Source organism: Rhinatrema bivittatum, unplaced genomic scaffold (assembly GCF_901001135.1).
Source record: "Rhinatrema bivittatum unplaced genomic scaffold, aRhiBiv1.1, whole genome shotgun sequence".
Lineage (NCBI taxonomy): Eukaryota > Metazoa > Chordata > Amphibia > Gymnophiona > Rhinatrematidae > Rhinatrema > Rhinatrema bivittatum.
Genome location: NW_021821331.1, coordinates 17,766 through 40,372, shown reverse-complemented (window position 1 = coordinate 40,372; position 22,607 = coordinate 17,766). Strand labels below are relative to the sequence as shown.

General features: G+C 44.5%; 1 protein-coding gene across 1 annotated transcript in view; it reads left to right on the top strand.

Moving 5' to 3' along the window:
* LOC115082599 (vascular endothelial growth factor receptor kdr-like) overlaps positions 1-22,607 on the top strand; it is a gene marked incomplete at its 5' end in the record, with an annotated part of 78,539 nt that overhangs the window by 40,818 nt on the left and 15,114 nt on the right. Inside the window, 4 exons of the mRNA XM_029586813.1 lie at positions 9,805-9,904; positions 10,289-10,394; positions 20,316-20,440; positions 21,793-21,871. Coding sequence (XP_029442673.1) covers positions 9,805-9,904; positions 10,289-10,394; positions 20,316-20,440; positions 21,793-21,871 — 410 coding nt within the window. The remainder of the gene's footprint in view (positions 1-9,804; positions 9,905-10,288; positions 10,395-20,315; positions 20,441-21,792; positions 21,872-22,607) is intronic.

The window sequence follows — 22,607 nt, the reverse complement described above, 5'->3', positions numbered from 1 at the left end:
GATAAAGACTGGTATATGGAGTCACTGATCCGGACAGACTCAGGCTTCCATTAGTGGCTCTGACTAATTGGGGAGACCCTCACGGGTAGAAAAATATTTTCAAAACTTAGGAGCCAGCCAAAAAAAAACTTTAGGAGCAAAGGAAAAATTTTTTTTCACTTCTCACTTTTATAGTTCCTGTCTTGTTTTGTTCTTCTTCGCTCTCCAGCAGGCACTGCCCGTCCCGCTTCTCCTCGACCTTCTGGGTTCGCTTTACTCCCTCCTGCCAGCGCTCTCCCCCAGTCCCACCTTCAGGTCCCTCTCAGCTGCTGCTCCTTCTTCCTCCAGCCTCTCCACCGTGGCCCAGCACTTTGTCAGCGGCAGCCACCGTGCCTCGCTCGGTCTTCGGGCCTCGTTTCCCCCAGGCCCCTCTGCAACTCACTCTTCCTGCTCTCACTCGCTGTACCCGGGTTGGGCCTCACCAATGTCCCTTCCGCTGGGTACCAGGACCTGAATTTTCCAGCCCTGGATACCTGCCTGGGTGTATGAGGGAAAGTCGAGATGAATCTGGTCCCATGAGATTATCCAAGTTGTGTTACTGTTATTAATATTCTTGTCCAGGTTGTAGCTCTTGGGGGTGAGGCGGGGCAGTTTAATTAGAACCTCTGGGGCTTCTAAAGAAATCAAAATACAATTTAGGTATCTCAGGAATAGACCCGCTTTCACCTGAAATGTAAAGCAGAGGCGGGCAGCGATAGAAATATCAGCAACTAGTCCCCTTATTTCCCTTCCCACTCACTTCCTGAACTCTCAGCTGACGGGGGAGGGGGTGGGTGTGAGTGTGAGTGTGCGTGTGTGCGGCAATTAGAGCCTGCATGCACTTGATTCGTCAACCCTGCATACATACACCACCCAGCAAAAGGAGCAAAAGAGGTGCAAGTAAAGCAAGAGACAGATGGACCAGTGGGTTTATGCTCCCCTGCCAGCAGATGGAGATGGAGCAAGCTGACATCACAGTATATATAACCCTGCAGTGACCCCAGCCTGCCAGTATTCTCCGTCTCCAGCAGATGGTGGAGGTGGATCTCCCTATAGTTATCATTTTGGTCGCCCTTCTCTGTACCTTCTCCATCACAACTATATCTTTCCTGAGATGTGGCGACCAGAATTGTACACAGTATTCAAGGTGCGGTCTCACCATGGAGCGATACAGAGGCATTATGACATCTTCTGTTTTATTAACCATTCCCTTTCTAATAATTCCCAACATTCTGTTTGCTTTTTTGACTGCCGCAGCACACTGCACCGACGATTTCAATGTGTTATCCACTATGACACCTAGATCTCTTTCTTGGGTTGTAGCACCTAATATGGAACCCAACATCGTGTAATTATAGCATGGGTTATTTTTCCCTATATGCATCACCTTGCACTTATCCACATTAAATTGCATCTGCCATTTGGATGCCCAATTTTCCAGTCTCACAAGGTCTTCCTGCAATTTATCACAATCTGCTTGTGATTTAACTACTCTGAACAATTTTGTGTCATCTGCAAATTTGATTATCTCACTCTTCGTATTTCTTTCCAGATCATTTATAAATATATTGAAAAGTAAAGGTCCCAATACAGATCCCTGAGGCACTCCACTGCCCACTCCCTTCCACTGAGAAAATTGCCCATTTAATCCTACTCTCTGTTTCCTGTCTTTTAGCCAGTTTGCAATCCACGAAAGGACATCGCCACCTATCCCATGACTTTTTACTTTTCCTAGAAGCCTCTCATGAGGAACTTTGTCAAACGCCTTCTGAAAATCCAAGTATACTATATCTACCGGTTCACCTTTATCCCCATGTTTATTAACCTCTTCAAAAAAGTGAAGCAGATTTGTGAGGCAAGACTTGCCCTGGGTAAAGCCATGCTGACTTTGTTCCATAAAACCATGTCTTTCTATATGTTCTGTGATTTTGATGTTTTGAACACTTTCCACTATTTTTCCTGGCACTGAAGTTAGGGTAACTGGTCTGTAGTTTCCCGGATCTCCCAGGAGCCCTTTTTAAATATTGGGCTTACATTAGCCACCCTCCAGTCTTCAGGTACAATGGATGATTTTAATGATAGGTTACAAATTTTTACTAATAGATCTGAAATGCGGTGTATACCAGTTCTGTGGGACCAGCTCCAGTTCCTTCTGGGCTTGGTCTGGATCTGGCTGCTTTTTCTTGGGTGGAATTTTTTCAAGGCTTACAACCTTTTCTTCAGGCGCATCCTCCACTTCCCCCATTTCTGTCTGGTCAGACCCTCTTCCGGTCCTATGCTTAAGCACCGGGGCTCACCTCTGCTCCCTGCGGGTGTTCCCGACAGGAACCCAGATGGCACTGATGATGAGGTTGAGTCTGATTCCCTGGAAGATGCGGAAACTCCTCCAGGACTGGAACCGTATCGAACCAAGTTGCGGTTCTTCCATAGAGATGAGCTGTCGGCCCTGATTTCCCAGACTTTGAAACAGCTGGGTGTCCCCGGTTCGGATGCCATGTCTGAGCCGAGGAAGAATCCTATTTTACTTTCCTCACGTAAAGCCTCTTGTTTTTTTCCCTGTGATGGATGCCGTGCAAGAATCGATTGATCTGTAATGTGATGCCCCAGAGGCAAATTTTAAAGGGAGTTGGACATTGGAAGGCCTGAACCCCCTGGATTCAGCTGTGAGAGAGCGTTTGCATTTTCCGAAAGAGGATGCACTTGTATGTGCTGTCTTCAAGCAAATGACTATCCCCGTAGAGGGAAGAGCGGCCATGAAGGATGTACATGACAGAAGGATTGAGGCTATTTTTAAGCAAGCCTTTGAGGCAGTGGCAATGACTTTACAGATTGCTTCCCGCTGCGCTCTAGTGGCATGATCTTGTCTACTTCTCTCTCAGAGGGTTGATGAGTCTGGAGTCGGTTATGGAGCCTACTGCTGCCTTTTTAGCAGACACAGGCTATGATTTGGTCCATACCTCGGCCAGGAGAGTGGCTTTGGTGATAGTGGCCAGGCATCATCTCTGGTTGCGAAATTGGTCAGCTGACGCAGCCTCCAAAGCTAATCTGATCAAGATGCCCTTTAAAGGCTCGCTCTTGTTTGGGAGTGAGTTGGAGAAACTGGCAGCTTTTCACAGCAAGATTATTTATATTTCCATTTACTGATTGCTCCTCCAAAACATTTGAAGCAATGCACAATGTGTTAAAATGCATAACACATCCTATGTATGCAATAAACATCACAACCCTAACATGAAACAGTTTCCTATCAGTAAATAACCGAAATACACTGTAATCAAGTTACATTCATCACCAGGGAAAAACATAGGCAACCTCTACACGACTACGTTTTGCCTGGGCAAATCATTGCTTGCACAAACTGTTCCCTGAATAAGAAGAGGTGGCATTGGTGTGATATCTGGCCGGATAAAGTTACCTAGCAGGCCTAAAGTTACCCTTAGATATATTAGCAGCACTTTTACCTGGAGAAATGCCACTTAATACCCGGATAAAGTTATCCATGTAACTTACCCACTCCGCAGGTGTTGTGAATATGAACCTCATTGTTTAAGGATTCATTTGGTAAAGAGAAATGAGACCCATTTCTCAGTAACAGTGTGCAAACTTTCATACAGTGTGACATTTCCTTCTGGTATATTAAGGGAACTTGGATCTGTTGCTGGATCTATTCGTGTTCTGTGAATTTTGGAAGTGATTCTGCAGGACTGGAGAAGGGAAGATGTCACTCTTCAAAACAGTGTCAACAGGGAAGAAGGTGAGAACCGCAGGTCAGTCAGACTTTGGTGGCGGGAAAACTAACAGAAGACTCTACTAAGGGACTTGATGGTGAAGTATCGATGATAGGATTTCAATCTGCTGGATGGATCCTGCAATCCGCAGGCGTGGCCCTACGTGGGGGAGACTGTGTCAGAAAAAAAAATCTGATCCATTTCTTTGATTGGGTGACTACTGCACTGTGAATAAATTGCACATAAAGGAAACAGCCAGAGTCTGCCTCCTTATTCCTCTTGGTTGTTTCCCAAGCCACTATCACACAAGTTACCACAATGCTCTATTAAAAAATTATCCTTTTATGTTCATCTCTCCTTACCACAGAATATCCCAGTAATTAGTAACATCTGTATAGGGCAAGAGAGCCCAGTGTATCTCATGGTAACCTCCTTTCACTGAATAGGTTTTAAGAGATAATTTTACAACAGCTTCTGCACAAAGCGGATCTGGCTTCTTAGCTGGCTCTTTTAACGTCATCTCTATCCTGCGTGTTTTGATATTTCTTATACAGGTTTTCAGTTATGCTTCAATTAGAAACCGGTTAGTAATCAGGCATGGCACCACCAAGTGTGCAAACCGTGCAATTGCACAGGGTGGCATACCCGGAGAGCAGCACTGGGAGAATGGACAGGCCCGTGTGGCTGCCGGTGGACTCGATCCCAGCGGTATCAGAAGAAGCAGAATGCCCATGCGGCCACCAGCGGACCCCATCCCACCGGCGGCAAAGGAATCAGGACGATTGCACCACCGTTCCCATAGCAGAAGAGGAAGCCCATCCTGCAGCTCCTCATGCACCGGCCCCGTGGTATTCAACACTCACGGTAGCGGTCTTAGCACTTCCTCGCAATGCATGAGATGGGCATAGAGGAAGTGCTAGCACCACGAGTGTTGAATATCGTGGGGCCGACATGCGGGAGGAGCCGCAGAATGAATGGCTGCTCTTCCGAACAAAGGAGAAGCATCTCCATGCAGCAGGAGTCTGCCTGCCTGCTCGCCCAGGGAAAAGGTGCAAGATGAGTTTTTTTTGGGAGCTTGTTTGGTCCCATTTGTGAGAATAATATTCTGAATGATGCAGATAGAAAGAAAATAGAAAGAATCAAAACTGAAGATGGGAAAGTAGAAAAACACTTTTTATTTTACAATGGAGAATCAGATGCAGGAAAGGTTGCAAGAGAAGGTCAAAGGGATGTGTGTGTGTGTGTGTGTGTGTGTGTGTGTGTGTGTGTGTGTGTGTGTGTGTGAGAGAGAGAATGGGAGCCTGTCTGGGTGCCACATTTAAAACTAATCGGAGAAAGTTCTTTTTTACTGAACGCACAATTAAACTCTGGAATTTGTTGCCAGAGGATGTGGTTAGTGCAGTTAGTATAGCTGTGTTTAAAAAAGGATTGGATAAGTTCTTGGAGGAGAAGTCCATTACCTGCTATTAAGTTCACTTAGAGAATAGCCACTGCCATTAGCAATGGTAACATGGAATAGACTTAGTTTTTGGGTACTTGCCAGGTTCTTATGGCCTGGATTGGCCTCTGTTGGAAACAGGATGCTGGGCTTGATGGACCGTTGGTCTGACCCAGTATGCCATGTTCTTATGGGGATTTGGGTGGATGAGAATGGGAGCCTGCCTGGGATCTGGGTTGGTAAGAGTGTGTGAATGGGAGCCTGCCTGGGTTGTTTGTGTATATGTGTGTGTACAAGAGAGAAAACGTATGCGCCAGCGTGCGCATGTTATAAAATCGTGCGTCCATGTGTGCGTGCCGGGTAGCGCGCGCACACATGGACGCGCGCGCGTAAGTTTTGAAAATCTACCCCGTGTGTGATATTCTTACTTCAGAATACTTGTCCTCTGATATTTTTCATGTGAAATGTTGTTAGAAATGCATGGAAAAGATTTTTGTAAACGCATAGCTGTGTGTGGAGCGGGTTGGGGAAGGGGGGTAGGTGTTGTGTATGGTCGTAAGGTTCACCTAGAGCACCTAATACCCTTGCACCAGCCACGGGTTCTGGGGTGGGGGGGAGAGTGATGTCAGTTTATAAAGTTTGCAGCACCGAAGGGAGCTGGGCACTTTTGTGGGCTGGGGAAAGAGACTGAACGAACCGACAGAGAGGGAAGAGTTAGGGCCGCACAGGGCAGCAAAAAAGCTAGCACTGGCCCTGACAGTAATATTTTTATTGTATTTCTAATTTAGTAATCCTTTTATTGTATTCTCTATTTGTTTTTCTAAATGTGGGTTTGGTTTTTTTTTTTTAATGTGTTATCTGTCCCAATGTATTTATAATCCGGCACGGTAATACATTTGAACTGGTTGTGCACTGAACATGACGTTTGTTTATGTGCTGTACTTTTCCATTTAGTTCCCTAATCCTCTTTGTGCTGACTCGGGAAAAGCTGAATATCAAATGGAATTAAATAAATAAGGCCATGGCGCTTAAATTCTAGACCTGAGCGGCCGCAGGGCACAAAAGCCTTTGACTTAAATGTTTTCTAAACAAACGTAAAACTACGGGTTTTGCCATCCAAACCCCAAACAGCGTTGTTAAAAAAAATTGGTTCAGGAGGGTAATTTCATGCCTGGCTGGTGCTTCTTTCATCCCAGTGCTACAGTGTAAAATGTCTATGCTGCTTTTCTTCTGTGCAAACAAGTCTGCATGGACTCGCGTCCCAGCGCAGGAAAGAAGAGAATAATTCAATAATATGAAATTAAAGGAACGTGCACGCACAGACTCGGCTGCGCAAAAAGGTCGGATGCCATCGACATGAAATGAGATTGAAATTCAGTTTCTCTCAAAAAAAAAAAAAAAAAAAATCTCATGTTCCCGGATTGGAAGATCACTTGAAACAGAAACAGATATGCTTGGCAGGGTCTGAGAAATTTTACAATTAGGTTTTATTCGTTCTGAACCTGCATGTCAGAGGTTGGCTCCACCTTGTCTGGGCACAGCCAACTAGACAGCGATACAGGCAAAGGAAGGATGATATTCGCAGGCCGTTATACGGGTGAAACAGCGTTTACCTGCAGAAATGGCCTTTGAGAGAGAATTGTCTGCCCAATAGGCGTGTGTTTACCTGGACTAAACGCTGGCGTTTCCTAAGGGCAGCGTCAGGGAGAGGAGGCTCCACTTACGCCCAGGGAGGATACCTTTCAAACAAATCTGCGCAGCCGCATATATGTACGCGAGGAGATCCACACCAGTATTTTATAACCCGTGACTGTGATATTCGCACGTTTTGTAAAGCACGCGTATCTCTACCCTGCAGCATACGTGTGCAAGAGGGCTTCTGCGCAAATACACGCGATGCATTGCAACCACACATATATCAATGCATTGAACACAACTACTTTTCCTGCCTGTTTTAAAAATATACACACGTGTCTTTTACTCACGAAAATAAAATAGGACTTGCTCGTGTTAAGTCGGCCAATTTTAAAACATGCGGGCTTAGTGGTTTTCCGCTTAGCAAAGTTTCTTTTAGTTTTTAAGATTTTAGGAATGTTTCTTTACCTTTAATTTTTTTTTAACAAATGTTGTATTTCTGATTTATTACAATTGTTTTATTTGTCTTTTATTTTAAGATTGAATATTATTACTTTTGCTTTGATGTTTTAAATGCCTATAACAGGACATGATTAGTTTGTACACCGATGTGATACTTAATTTTGAACACCGGTATAAAAAAACTAATAAATAAAATAAATGAAATTAACCAGTTTACCAACTAGATTACTAGTTCTCCCAGTTCTTCTACAAGCCATTGAGACCTTCCTGGTTTTTCAGCCTGAACACCCCCCCAGTTCACCCAGACCTCCCAGCCAGTCAGTACAACACAATAAACATGTTTAATTTCACTTGCACCAGATCATTTATAGGTGTAGAAATACGCAAGTTCGCAAATGTACATGCATAAGTGTGTGTAGGTGTTGGCTCTGCCTCAAAATGTCCCCAGGTCACCTCTTTTTTTTATGCACATATGTCCGCACGCCAAAAAATGAAAATATGTGTATATTTTCAACTTTAATAAAATGCAGAATATGGAAGTAGAGGCTACTTGCGCGTCTATATAAAGCAATTTTTACACACGCTGGGGTACATTTTAAAAAAACAGCGCGAGCGCATACTTTTGTTCGCGCACCAGGCGCGAAGAAAAGTACGCCGGATTTTATAAGATACGCACGTAGCCGCGCGTATCTTATAAAATCCGGGGTCGCCACGCGCAAAGGGGTGCACATTTGTGCAACTTGCGTGCGCCGAGCCTTGTGCGCACTGCCCGTTCCCTCCGAGGCCACTCCGAAATCGGAGCGGCCTTGGAGGGAACTTTCCTTCCACCCCCCGCACCTTCCCCTCCCTTCCCCTACCTAACCCACCCCCCCCCCGGCCCTATCTAACTCCCCCCCCACCTTTATCGCACAAGTTACGCCTGCTCGAAGCAGGCGTAACTTGCGTGCGCCGATGGCCCGCTGCCGCACCATCGCCCAACCCGGGGGCTGGTCTGGAGGCCTCGGTCACGTCCCCCTGGAACGCCCCTGGGCCAGCACCACGCCCCCAGGAATGCCTCGAACATCGTGCCACCCCCCCCCGACACACCCCCCTAGCAAAGTCCCGGGACTTACGCGCGTCCCGGGGCTTGCGTGCACCGCCGAGCCTATGCAAAATAAGCTCGGCATGCGCAGGGTTTTTTTTAAGGGTTACGCGCTTAACTTAAGTGTGTAACCCTTTTAAAATCCGGCCCACTGGGTGTGATTTTCAAAAGCATTTTCAGGCCCATGTAAGTGGGCTTTTGAAAATTGCTACAGTATACACCACTGAATTGTCCATAGGTTTTACATGCGTTAAGTGTGCTTAAGACGGGTAAATAGACTTTGAACATTTCCAGTAATTCCTTTGAAAATTCTCTTGTTTGTGCATAAAGTTTCCCCTTCCCCAAAATTTCTGTGTACGCTTTAGTAGGTGTAACTGTGCGCGGGGGGGTAATTTGGGTGCGATAATTTTCAAAGCGAAAGATACCTCTAAGTCCGTCTTGAAAATTGGTGTAACGTTTTGCGTTATTTTTACCGACTTTTTAAATATGAGCTGTTACAAAATGAGCCCCAATGGGCAAATATCAGAACGAGGCTGTCGTGTACAGAGCGAGGCCTCTTCTGTAGAGGAGCCTTTCCAGGTCCTTTTGCTAAACGTACGTGCGGGGGTGGGGGTTGGGGGGTCCGTAGCTGGTTTCTTTCGTTCTCCCGGACTGAGGAGAGGAGTTCCTGGGAGCTGCGCAGGTATAGGGTGAGGCTGACAAACTCACGCATGGATTGTAATTTTCAAATCTACTTGTACTACTTCCCAGGAACAAAACTCTTCCCGGAGAAGGAAGCCGCTGCGGTGTCCACGTTATCTTTTGCACTTGTGGACGGTTTTCTTTCAAACTCTGTCTTTGCTGGTCAAGCAAGTTAACAAGGCAGTGACCAATCCTGTGCAAATATATAGTTCACAATCCGATAGATGCGAACCCTTAGCAAATGTATCGCTCATAAGGAGAATTCAGAATTCGTTGCATGATGTCCAGCCTTGTCCAAGAAAGATTCCAAAGAAGGCAAATCATTTTTAACTAACGCAGTCGTTCAGTTCCAAAATATGCAATACTTTGGTGTAGCCCGCAAAGTATTAGCAGGACCAATAGATTTCCAGAGTTACGCTATTGCCAGCCTTGCAGCAGATAGCAAATAACTAGCTAAACTCTTTTTAAGAAAAATACTTTCATAAACACTGTCACCCAGAAGGAAGAACATGTAATCTGTGGGGAGCTGAAGTTTCATTTTTTTATTTCTAATCTCAATTATCTTCTTCCTGTGGGCGATTTTTCTAAAGGAAAGCCCATGCCTAGGGGTCCATTTTCAGACCTTCCCCCTCCACCCCTAGTGACACAGGCATTGGGTTTCTTGAAGGTCAGAGGGTTTTACGCAGGACAGGAAACACGTGAGCAGAAGCGGTAGCGAATCTGATCCCCTCCCCCCCACCGTCTTTGTCTTGTCTCCGCAGGTGCCTCGCCGTATCCGGGAGTGCATATAGACGAGGACTTCTGCCTCCGACTCAAAGAAGGAACACGAATGAGGCCTCCAGAGTACACAACTCCCGAGATGTGAGAGCTTCTCTCGTTCTTACGTTGGCAAGAAGCTGCTTGAACTGTGCTTCCCCCCACCCCACAGCATCCAAGGAGCAGCCCTCTCTTTTACGCTTCCCTCGGTGCCCTGACCCTTCCGCGTCCGGCGCAGAACAGGCGGCACTACCCAGTTTTTGAAAGGAGAGTTTTTGGCTCGTCCCGGTTTTCGAACACCCACCTTGGCATGTCCTGTTGACCGGCACTTCTTCCACTTGAAGTCGGCCCTGCAGTTACCACAGTGTAGCAGGAGAAGATGACAAAAAAAAAGAGGCAGAATTTAGCTTCAAGTCCCCCTCCAAAAACTGGATGCTGTTAGATCCCTGCCAGCGTTTGACATGCTGTGTGTTGTGTGCTCTTTATTAGGTACCAGACCATGCTGGATTGTTGGCATGGAGTCCCAACGGAACGACCAAACTTCACCGACCTGGTGGCGCGACTGGGAGACCTCCTCCAGGCAAACGTTCAACAGGTCTGATAACTACCAGTTTTATAAAAATGGCCTCTCTTTCTTCTTCCACTAGACTCGTTAGCTGAAGGCCCAATATCCGGTCTTGCTGACCAGTTAATATTAGAAGTTGTCATGCTAAACATAATGAAAATAGTTAGGGGAGAGAATTATCTTCTGGGTTCCACGCATGAAGTGATTAGGTTTCAAAATGAGACGTTGTCTGATGACAGGCAGATTTGCACATTACATTAATTAAAAAGAGTCTTGTTTACTGCACAGAGCAACAATAGTTCTTTATCTCCCGAACATTTAGTAATTATCTTCCATTGCTGGCAGATTGTCAGCTTTCCTATATGCACTTAGCATAACTCCGCTGCATTGCAGTTTACTGCTGCTGGAAGCTCCACGTTGCTGTAATTTGCATGTTTAAATAGTCGAGATACAAGTAGTAATGAGACAAAGTTGACTTTAATGAAGATACACTTCAAGCTGAGTGGTTCTCTGGTCTTAAATCAGTACAGCTGAAAATCTTTTGTGTTTTATTATCCCTGGTTGAATACTGTGTTCTGCACCTCGTGAGGAGAAACAAAATTCCTCTTTTACTTGCCCTCGTAAGATGTGATATCCCTCTGACCCCTTCTCCTTCCCCCTCCTCATAGGTTACACTGGTGGCTATGATGAATTGCATCTTTTGGATCCTCCCATTGTGACTCGGAAAATTCTGTGCAAAATTAAATATTCCGCGTACAATGTTTTAAAATTCTGCAGACTTTCTGGGGTGAGTTTTGAAAGACTTGCTCGGGGGTTGCACATGTGGTGCGATAAGTGAATTTTCAGAAGCGTGCTGCTGCGCAGAAAAGTGTGCACGCACAAAGGTGTTTCAAGGGCATTCCGGGACAGGTTTTGGAAGAATGTGCGCGTTCACGTATTTTATAAAACGGAAGTACGTTCGTGCATTATCAAACAAATGCACATGCTCACGCAGCTGCCAGTCAAGTCACGGATATTCAATCTGCCTTCTCTTTTGCCTACAGGTTTTGGGTGGGGGTTCTGGAGCAAACAGGGGAGGGTCTCGGTGAACCGGTGCTCCACGTTACTACGTGCACCAAGTATTTTTCATAAGTGAGATAGATTCATTTTCTGATTTCTAGGTACGGATGTTTAAACTGTGTGGCTATTCATTTTATTGCAAACCGTTTTGACAGTTTTTGCTGAAATAGATAAAAATAAAAAAAAAACATTGCTACACCTCTCATCCCCTGCTATATCTGTAGTGTATTCCCATTTTTCGTATCTCAGGATGAGATGACACTACTCAACTAATCCTATCCCTGATGTATAAACAGCAAAATTGGTGGGTGTGGGTCAGTACCAGTCCCCGAGTTGGGCCCATCCACTGCTTGGTTCAGGTAGGCCTGGGGGTGCTGCAGAGTCAACATTCACAGCCCGGAGGTGGGGAATGGGGCAGGGGGAAGGGTAGAGGGGAACCATAGTCAACGTATAATGGCGATACCTGGTGGTCGGATTCAGAAGAGGTCCCGGTGCACAACCTCCAGGTGAGGACCGTCGCCCCAGTGACTGGATTAAAGCCGGGAGGAGGCGTAAAATAGGTGGAAGCGTCCCTGGGGTAGCTGCAAGTGAAGGCTCGTGGTGCCAGATCCCCAGTTCTGGTTCTCATTGAGCTGGATGAGAAAACTGCCAGGTCAAAAAAAAAAAGCAGTAGGCATTTTAAACAAAATAAAACAAACTTTTGAGCACTTATTTTTCTTTTGGAATGAAATAAATCTGTAATAAAAGCAGTATCTTAATCATTCTGTTTATTTGTACAGCAGACTGAATTATTTAATGAATGTCTTTGGCAGTGATACCCCCTACTGGCTGCAAGTCACAAGTGCAAAACAACTTGAAAAATGACAGTGGGGAAAATATTGTGTTTTTAAGTGTAATGAAGTTGGATCCAAGGACATGCCTGGCAGATCCCTGAGCTCCCGTCTTACCCTTCCTGTGTAGTTGGTCATGCTTCGAGCCTTTAATTGGGTGCTTCTGGAGGGGCACAGCTTCACTACAGTCCCAGCGGGGTCATCCTTTTTTTTTTTTTTTTTTTTTTTTTTTAAGCTAAGTTTGGCTTGTTCTCCTATCCAATGCAAATTTTAATTTTGCAGCTGCTGTAGGCTTGGAAAGATCTGGAATCCCAGAGCCTTTTCTCCGGTTTCTGACCCGATAATGTTATTTTTGTTTTGCCAGTCATAGAAACATAGAAATGACAGCACAAAAAAAGACCAAATGGCCCATCCAGTCTGCCCAGCACGCTTATGATAGTAACTCCTGCCATACAAGCCACCTTTTATAATTATCAGACGGTCAAAGTCAGGGCCCTTATTGGTTGCTATTTGAGTCCAATTCCCCGCCCCCTTCTTGCCACTGATGCAGAGAGCAATGTTGGAGTTGCATCAACAGCATTAAGGTTTATTGATTAAAGGTAGTAACCACCATATCAGCAAGTTACTCCCATGCTTATTCGTTTTCCCAGACTGTGCAATTCAGTGTCCTTGTTGGTTGCTGTCTGAATCCAAGTCCCCTTTACCTCCTGCCATTGAAGCAGAGAGCAATGATGGAGTTGGATCAACAGTGCAAAGGCTTATTGGTTAAGGGTAGTAACCACCACACCAGCAAGTTACCCCCATGCACTCTTTTCTTCATTCACATTCTCTAGCATTAAGGGATCCACAGTGTTTATCCCATGCCCCTTTGAAATCGTTTCTTGTCTTCACTTCCTCCGGAAGGTCATTCCAGGCATCCACCACCCTTTCTGTGAAGAAATTTTTCTGACACTGGTTCTGAGTCGCCCTCCCTGAAGTTTCATTTTGTGACCCATAGTTCTACTGATTTCTTTCCAATGGAAAAGGTTTGTTATTGTTTGTGCATCATTAAAACCTTTCAGGTATCTGAAGGTCTGTACATCTTCCCTTCTCCTCCTCTCCTCCAGGGCGTACATATTTAGGACCATAAACCTCTCCTCATAAGTCATTTAATGGAGACCCCCCCACCATTTTGGTCACTTTTCTCTTGATCGCTTCCATCCTGTCGCTTCCATTCTGTCGCTTCCATACGGTCTCCAGAACTGAACACATTACTCTAGGTGAGGCCTCACCAAGGACCTGTACAAGGGGATTAACACCTCCTTTTTATTACTGGTTATTCCTCTCTCAATACAGCCCAACATTCTTCTGGCTTTAGCTATTGCCTTGTCACATTGTTTTGCCATCTTCAGATTGCTAGACACTATCACTCTGAGGTCTCTCTCTTGTTCCGTGCACAACAGCCTTTCACCCCTCATCACATACAACTCTTTTGTATTACCGCACCCCAGATGCATGACTCTGCACTTCTTGGCATTGAATCCCAGCTGCCATATCTTCGCCCACCATTCAAGCTTCCTTAAATGATGTCTCATCCTCTCTACTCCTTCTGGCATGTCCACTCTATTGCAGATCTTAGTATCATCCGCAAACAGACAAATTTTACCTTCTATCCCTTCTGCAATGTCGCTCACAAAGATATTGAACACAACCGGTCCCAACACCAATCCCTGTGGCTCTCCGCTTAACACTGTTTTTCTCTTCAAAGCAGGTTCCATTTACCATCACACGCTGCCTTCTATCTGTCAACCAGTTTGCAGTCCATGCCACCACCTTAGCGCTCACTCCCAGGCTTCTCATTTTATTCATGAGTCTCCTATGTGGGACCGTATCAAAAGCTTTACTAAAATCCATTGAGCACTCTTCCCTGATCCAATTCTGTAGTCAACCAATCAAAAAAATCAATCAGATTCATCTGACAGGACCTTCCCCTGATGAATCCATTTTGTCTCGGATCAAGCAACCCCACCTGATTGTAGATAGTTCACTCTCCTTTCCTTCAGCAGAGTTTCCATTAAATTTCCCACCACCGAGGTGAGGCTAACAGGCCTGTAGTTACCAGCCTCCTCTCTACTCCCATTCTTGTGAAGTGGGTCCACCATCGCTCTTCTCCAATCACTCAGCACCACTCCAGTTTCCAGGGATCTATTGAATAGGTCCTTCAGTGGACCCACTAGCACATCTCTGAGCTCCCTCAGTATCCTGGGATGAACCTCATTAGATCCCATGGCTTTGTCCACTTTCAGTTTTCCTAGCTCTTCCCATACATTCTCTTCTGTAAATGGAATTTCATCTACTCCACCTCCTTCCACAGACTTGTTTACTAGCGACAGTCCTTCTCCAGGGTCTTCTTTAATGAACACCGAACTGAAGTATTTGTTTAATATTTCCACCTTTTCTTCGTCTCTCCACACATTGATTCTGGTCACCTTTTAATTTCACTATACCACTTTGGACCTTTCTCCTTTCTCTGATATATCTGAAGAATGTTTTGTCACCTCGCTTTACCTCCTTGGCAATCCTTCTTCTGCCAGACTTTTTGCTTTCTTGATTAATTTCTTTCGTCTCCCTCAGTTTTACTAGATATTCTTCCCTGTGTTCCTCTTTTTGGGATTCTTTTTAATTCTTGAATGCTGCTTTTTTTTTTTTTTTTGCTTTTATTATGTCAACCACCTCCTTTGAGAACCAGATCAGTTTCTTATTTCTCTTACTTTTGTTTACTTTTCTAACATATAGATTTGTTGCTTTTGTGATTGCTCCCTTTAGTTTGACCCACTGTTGTTCCACCTCTCCCATTTTCTCCCAGTCTTCTAGTTCTACCTCCAGGGATATCCCCAGCTGTATTTTTGAAAGTCAAAACTCAGGTCTTCGCGTGACTTGTCCGTATCCTGTCTGCGATGTCAAACCATACTGTTTGATGGTCACTCATGCTGAGGTGGGCACCCACCCAGACACTTGAGACATTATCCCCGTTACTGAGCACTAGGTCGAGTCATGCTCAAAGGCCTTCTACTCAGAAGCCCGATCAGGCAAGCGTCTCCAGGGTGGGATGCACTCTCAGCCTCAGGAGAGAGAGAGCTCAGGCCCGAAGCCTTCAGTCCAGAAGCAAGACTCTGCGAGTAATTGGAGGGCTCTATTACTAAGACGGACAAGGAGATATTGTCCAAAGCCATTGATACTATCTCCTTCATATAAGTGAAGAACCCCTCCCAGCACGAAGCAGCATCCAAGGATATCAATTCAGGAAAAAACACACCTGGCGGTTCATAAGTAGGGACCTTTATTGTCAGTTTTATTTTATTTTTCCTAGAAATGCCAATGCTATAACAAGAAAAATCAGTGGAAATCACTGAACATTTTTTGTTATAACATTGAAATTCCTAGGGAAAGTAAAGCAAAAATTGAAAATGAAGGTCCCTATTCATAAGTCAGTTTCACTGTGCAGTAACTGCATAAATACTTTGAAATCCTCAGTTCAGTATCAGAAGAGTAAAGAAAGTAAACAGAATGTCAGGAATTATTAAAAAAGGAATGGAGAATAAAACAGCAATGTCATATTTGCCCACTGACCACTGACCACTTTGCCCACTGACCACCAAAAAACACTCTTCAAAGGCATCCAAAAGACAACCCTGGTTTAATGATGAACTGAGAAATCTCAAACAACTACTTCGGCAGAAAGAAAGAAAATGGCGTAAAGCCCCTTCACCAGCCTCACTCTCAGACTACAAACGCACGCTCCACCAATACAAAAGCAGTACACAGAAAACAAAAAGAGACTACTATGCCCGTCAGGTTCATCACCTAATCTTTGACTCAAAAGCCCTATTCGCCTTCGTTTCCAATCTCACTAAACCTATCACTCCTGATATACCACCCGAATTCTCTCAGACCAAAGCAGACGAACTGGCTCTTCATTTCAGCAAAAAAATCTCTGACCTCCTCAATCAAATATCACTAACCACTAGCTCCCAAGACAACACATACCTTCTCCCTAACAAAGATATACAGCTTAAAGCATTCGAACCCATCACTCTCACAGAGATACAATCAGTGCTGAAGAAAATGAAACCTTCATCACACCCTTTTGATCAAATTCCTTCCAAAATGCTACTTCTCATTCCTGATACTATATCAAAATCCCTTGCCGAAATTATAAACTGTTCCCTCTCCCAGGGTATCTACCCAGATGATCTAAAAACAGCATCAATCAAACCCCTCCTAAAAAAACCGAATCTAAATCCAAGTGATCCCAACAACTTCCGCCCTATTTCCAACCTTCCATTCATAGCCAAAATAATGGAAAAATTGGTGAACACCCAACTTTCCAACTACTTGGAAGACCACGGCATTCTGTCTCCAAACCAATATGGTTTTCGAAAAGCTGCAAGCACAGAAACACTACTTCTTGCACTTTCAGACTTCCTCCTCGCCGGCATCGATAAAGGCAAAGCATTTTTACTAATCCTCCTCGACTTCTCGGCGGCGTTTGACACCGTCAACCATTACCTCCTCTTAAAACAACTGGCAAATATTGGAGTGACAGCTACTTCACTAACATGGTTCAAAACCTTCCTGGAAAACAGAGGATATAGGGTCAAAATTCACAATACAGAATCCCAATATCACCACTCCACCAGAGGGGTGCCACAAGGTTCATCCCTCTCACCCACCCTATTTAATGTATACCTCCTACCACTCTGTCAACTACTCACAAAACTAAGCCTTAAACACTTCCTCTTCGCGGACGATGTACAGATTGTGATCCCTATAAAAGATTCAATCTCGTCAACAATGGAATATTGGGATAGTTGCTTATTAGAAATCAAACACCTCCTTACCAGCTTAAACCTAGTCCTTAATGCGTCGAAAACGGAATATCTCCTTATAGCACCTGAAAACAACATCACGCTCTCAAAGCCACCTACCCTCCTACAAACCACCCATGTAAGAGATCTAGGAGCCATCCTAGATAACCGTCTTAACCTCAAACCATTCATAAACCGAACTACAAAAGACTGCTTCCACAAATTACATATTCTGAAAAGAATAAAGCCACTTTTCCACGCGCAAGATTTTAGATCAATCCTGCAAGCAATAATCTTCTCCAAACTAGATTATTGCAATTCTCTACTACTAGGCCTCCCAGCTTCTTACACCAAGCCTTTACAAATGGTACAGAACACAGCAGCTAGAATACTTACAAACTCCAGGAAAATCGACCATATCTCCCCCATCCTCAAAGACCTTCATTGGTTACCGATCCACTTCAGAATTATGTACAAAACCATTATGATTATCTACAAGAACATCCATCAACACACTCAACTTGACTTACAAATCCCTTTTAAAAAATACACATCCGCCAGACCCATCAGGGAACATTACAAAGAATCTCTTCAGGTACCTCATGCCAAAACTTACCAACATAAATCCTACAGTTCAAGAGCTCTTTCATCAGCAGGTCCAATCCTTTGGAACTCCATCCCACCGGACCTAAGACAAGAACCATGCGCCCCAACTTTTAGGAAGAGACTAAAAACGTGGCTTTTTAAAAAAGCGTTCCCAGAACTGGATTAAATTCCCCACCCATCAGCACAAACACAAAGTTAGTGAACTGTAATAAACCCACTAACTTCATACTCAGTCACAGCATCTTATTATTATACTTCACAACAGCATCATATTTGATCATTTTTGCTACTCATCTATATTTTTATAATACTATACATATTTATTAATTGATACAGTTGGCTAAAATGTTAATATTCTTCCTTCAGTTTCCTCCCCCTTTCAGATCCTAGTTATTTTTCCTTGTTTTTTGTAACTTTCTCACATCCTAAATATTGTTAATATATCTGTTAAATTTCATTCTATATGTGACGTTGAATTGGGAAATGTTTTACTATGTTACTCTCTGCCTTTACTCACATTGTTAATTGTAAACCGGGTTGATGTGATTCCTATCATGAAACTCGGTATAATAAAAATAATAAATAAATAAATAAATAAATAAATATTATTTCTGTATTGCTCCATGGTGAGACCGCACCTTGAGTATTGTGCTCAGTTCTGCTCGCCGCATCTCAAAAAAGATATAGTTGCATTGGAGAAGGTACAGAGAAGGGCAACCAAAATGATAAAGGGGATGGAACAGCTCCCCTATGAGGAAAGGCTGAAGAGGTTAGCTTGGAGAAGAGGTGGCTGAGGGGAGATATGATAGAGGTTAACAAAATAATGAATGGAGTGGAAAGAGAAAACGTTAATCAGTTGTTTACTCTTTCAAAGACTACAAAGACTAGGGGGACACACAATGATGTTACTAGGTGATATATTTAAAACTCAATGCTTAATTAAGCTCTGAAATTCATTGCTGGAGGATATGGTTAAGGCAGTTAGCGTAGATGGATTTAAAAAAAGGTTTGGACAAATTCCTGAAGGAGAAGTCAATAAACTGTTATTAACCAAGGAGACTTAAGAAATAGCCACTATTTATCACTGTGCGATAGCAATATGCGATCTATTTACTGTTTGGAATCTTGCCCCAGGTACTTGTAGCCTGGATTGGCCACTGTTGGAAACAGGATGCTGGGCTTAATGGACCCTCAGTCTGACCCAGTATGGCAAGTTCTTATATTCTTAAATAAGTATGGAAAGGTGACTCCCGGAAGTATGCAATTTCCAAAGGCATTCTTTATATTGAGTACAGATTTCCAAAGTGTGTTTGCCTGTGTGACAGAGACATGGGAAGGATGTGGTTAGGGGTGTGAGTGAGAGTGAAACTCTGTTTTTGTTTGTCTGTGTCACCGATGGAGTTGCAGGTGTGTTTTGTGTGAGAGGGCAACTTTGTATGTTTGTGTGAAACGGGGATTGCTGTGTATGTGTCTGCCAATTGAGAGAGCGTTTGAATTTGATTGCTTGTGTGGGTTGCTGATAGATGCTGTCGTGTGTGTGTGTTTCAGAAAGTGAGTGTTTGTGTGTGAGTGTGAAAGAATGCAGTGTGCGCTTGAGAAATTGAGTGTGCCTTTCAGCTTATATGCGTAAGCTTCCGTTACTGGTCAGTTTACCCACGTAAAGTCTGTGGCACAGGGAAAATAGTTGCCCTGTGTGGCCCCAGATGCAGGAATGGATGCCATCTTGGTGCATCTGATATAGACATACATGTTTGGTTTTTTTTGCGTAATTTCTCTGGCAATAGAAAGCTAATACTGCTGGAGCGAATGGATTATACAAAATCCCCAAAGACAACGGACAAGAAATATACAGATTGCTGGGCTCAATAGTACTCTCTTCTTTCCCCTGATTTTCAAGGTCAATTGATCACTGCAGGCTACCGCGTCAACTGGTATTCCACTGCTTCCTCTGCCACTAAACCTCGAGTGGGACTGGGATGCACATTTTTTCTTTTGTTTCCATGTTTTTCTTTTTCATTCGGGATCCTATGTCTGTATAGGGGACTTGGAGCTTCTGGGCAGGGGAGGGGGGCTGCGTTTGTTGGTTGGAAGGGTTGGTTGTATGGATGGGACGCGTGTGGTGTGCCTGGAACGCACGGTCGATTGAGAGTGTTGATTGGTTTGGGGTGTTCAGTTTGAATAATAGGGGTGGCAGATGCTGTTTAAAGGGAGATTTGCACAGCCACTGTCTTGTTTGTCACCTTGTTGGTATCGTTTCTTGGGTACCTTTCTGTGATTGTGGAATTGCATGTCTTCACGATAAAAATGATTTTGCTGGAAATTACGACAAAAGAAAAGAGGCCAGACAGGGAAAGATAAGTAGAAAATTATTAAGGGACTTGCTCTCATTGGGGCAGCTTTCTGAAACTTTTCCTTTCCTTTTCTCCCATGCAGAAATTGCTTCAGTATTTTCAATGCAAAAAAAATAAAAATTTCAATGCCAAACGGGAGCAAAACTGAACATTTTCTCCCTCTCCTTTCCCCCCTCCCCACGGCTCTCCCATGAGGTTGCAGCAGAATTGTTGTCCTTTAACCTGAAGTCACTGGAGTCCATTTTGTTTCATTTCTAGGATGGCAAAGACTACATTCCACTGAATACCGCTCTGTGCCTTGATGGTAATACCGATTCCAAGCTAGAGGGCACGGAAGAAGGCTTGAAAATCCCTGCCATTCGCTGGAGCATGCTGGAAATTGGGTAACAAACGAAGTCCCAAGCAAGTGCAGAATTAGCGTAGCCGGGTGAATCGGGGCTGTCGGAAACCTGGCCCTTCTCAGAGCAGCGTTTATAACTTACGCACTTTTAGCCGCTCTACACAGGACCATTCCAGTGGGCATGTTTGGGCCAGAGCAGTAAAACAGTGAATGCATTTGGCATTTTTTTAAAAGTACACAGGTTATTTTATCCCTTCCTCCTCCCTTCCACGCAACACAGCTTGTAGCCAACCCCAGTCCTCGAGAGCCACAGACAGGCCAGGTTCTCAGGATGTCCACAACAAATACGCATGAGAAAGATTTGCACACGATGGAGGCAGTTCATGCACATCTCTCCCATGCATAATTCGTTGCGGATATCCTGAGAACCAAGCCTGTTGGTGGCTTTCAAGGACCAGAGTTGACCAACCCTGCTCTAGTTAATCGTCAAAGGGAAACTGCCTGGGTCGAGATTTATTTACAATAATGCATGTGAATATTGGCATTTCTCGTGGGGCAGGGGAGATGGTTCTATTCTGACTCTGTGTCCCACCAAATGTCAGAATCGGGTGAGACCTGTAGAGAGCTGATTTTTCTTACCCAATTTAGATAAGCTGCGGAGGGCTGAGTGGAGGCTCCACTCCCAGCCACAGGGAGTGGTGCTTTTAGCTGAAAAAGCAAAAACATGACAAGGTCTCTAGTGCAGGGGTGGCCAACTCCAGTCTTCAAGAGCCACAAACAGGCCTGATTTTCAAGATATCCACAGTAAATATGCCTGAGATAAGATTTGCATGCACTGCCTCCACAGTATGCAAATCTATGTCATGCATGTTTATTGAGGATATCTTGAAAATCAGGCCTGTTTGTGGCACTTGAGGAGCAGAACTGGCCACCTCTATTCTAGAGAGTGCAGAAGTAATCGAGATAAATATTTCTTTATAGAAAGGGTGGTAGATGCATGGAATGGTCTCCCAGTGGAGGCAAGGAGTATCTGAATTCAAGAAAGGACGGGACAAGCAAGGAGGATCTCTGAGGGAGTGGTAGGCATTGTAGAGCCAAGTTGTTGGTGTGGAAGAGAAGATTAGGTAGAACCTGTGGTCTTTTTCTGTTTCTATGTTCGAGAGCATATTTGGAGATTCCAGAAAAACGAGCTTGAATACTCTCACCTTTGTCACCCAAGGAAAGGAATTCTTCTATTAGATCTGTCAGTTGTGATTCACCGTAAGGTTTTTCATTCAAGAAACAGAAGGATCCAGGTGCCCTCAGCTGCACCCAAGAAACCAATGCCAATGAGAAGTGAGGAGCTAGGTTAGAAGTCCTGGTGGTGCCTCACCCTCTGCTCCTTCTTGTTTTCAGCAATAAGATGAAGATGCGACCACTGAGTGTGAAGACATTTGACGAGGTGCCAGTGGGAAAGGAAGATGTAATGCACGAGGTAAATAATCCCTTCCAGCGCTGCAGAGTTTCAGGACGGTTTACTTTATAGTCTTATGAATTACTGGCATTTTAAATTTAAGAAAAAAAAAAATCACCCAAATAAAGGGCTCAAGCACAAAAAGGCATGCAAGTCATTGGAAGCCCTGACAAGGTTTAATGAGCCAGTTCAGAGAGGGAGGGCAGACAGCATGCACTGTAGACCCGGACAAGCCGGAGTCTGGTGGTCAGAGCTGAAGAGCGCGGGCACTGCTGCATCTGAATCCTGCCTCTGCCCCACAGCAAGCACAGTCGGGCGCCCTCTGAACCGGTGCCCGACTGAAGTGATGCCATCTTTGCCCCTGGCCCTATCTGATCTCGGGAGCTCAGCAGGATCTGCGTCATTAGTGAACCCATGCCCCCGGGATGGAGCTGGAGGCTGTTCTGTTGCTCGGGCCTGCTGGTTTTCAGATGAGATGATAAAAACTTGAGGTCTCAGAGCTCTGAATTAAGTTGTTTTCTCACGAATCAAATGGTAAAGCCCACACCAGAGCGGGCTGTGCATGCTCCAGTTCAAACACTTAGAGGAGAAATATGAGTCTTCGGTAAAAGCTGAAATTTATAAAAGAGAATGACAGGGCCAACGCCGTTGTCTGTGGATGTGTGTTTTAAAGCTGGAAGGCCTGCTGCTTACTTTGAAGCATGGGTCAGGCATTAAATCACAGAATTTTCCCTGGGGGTAGACTGAATAAGTTGCC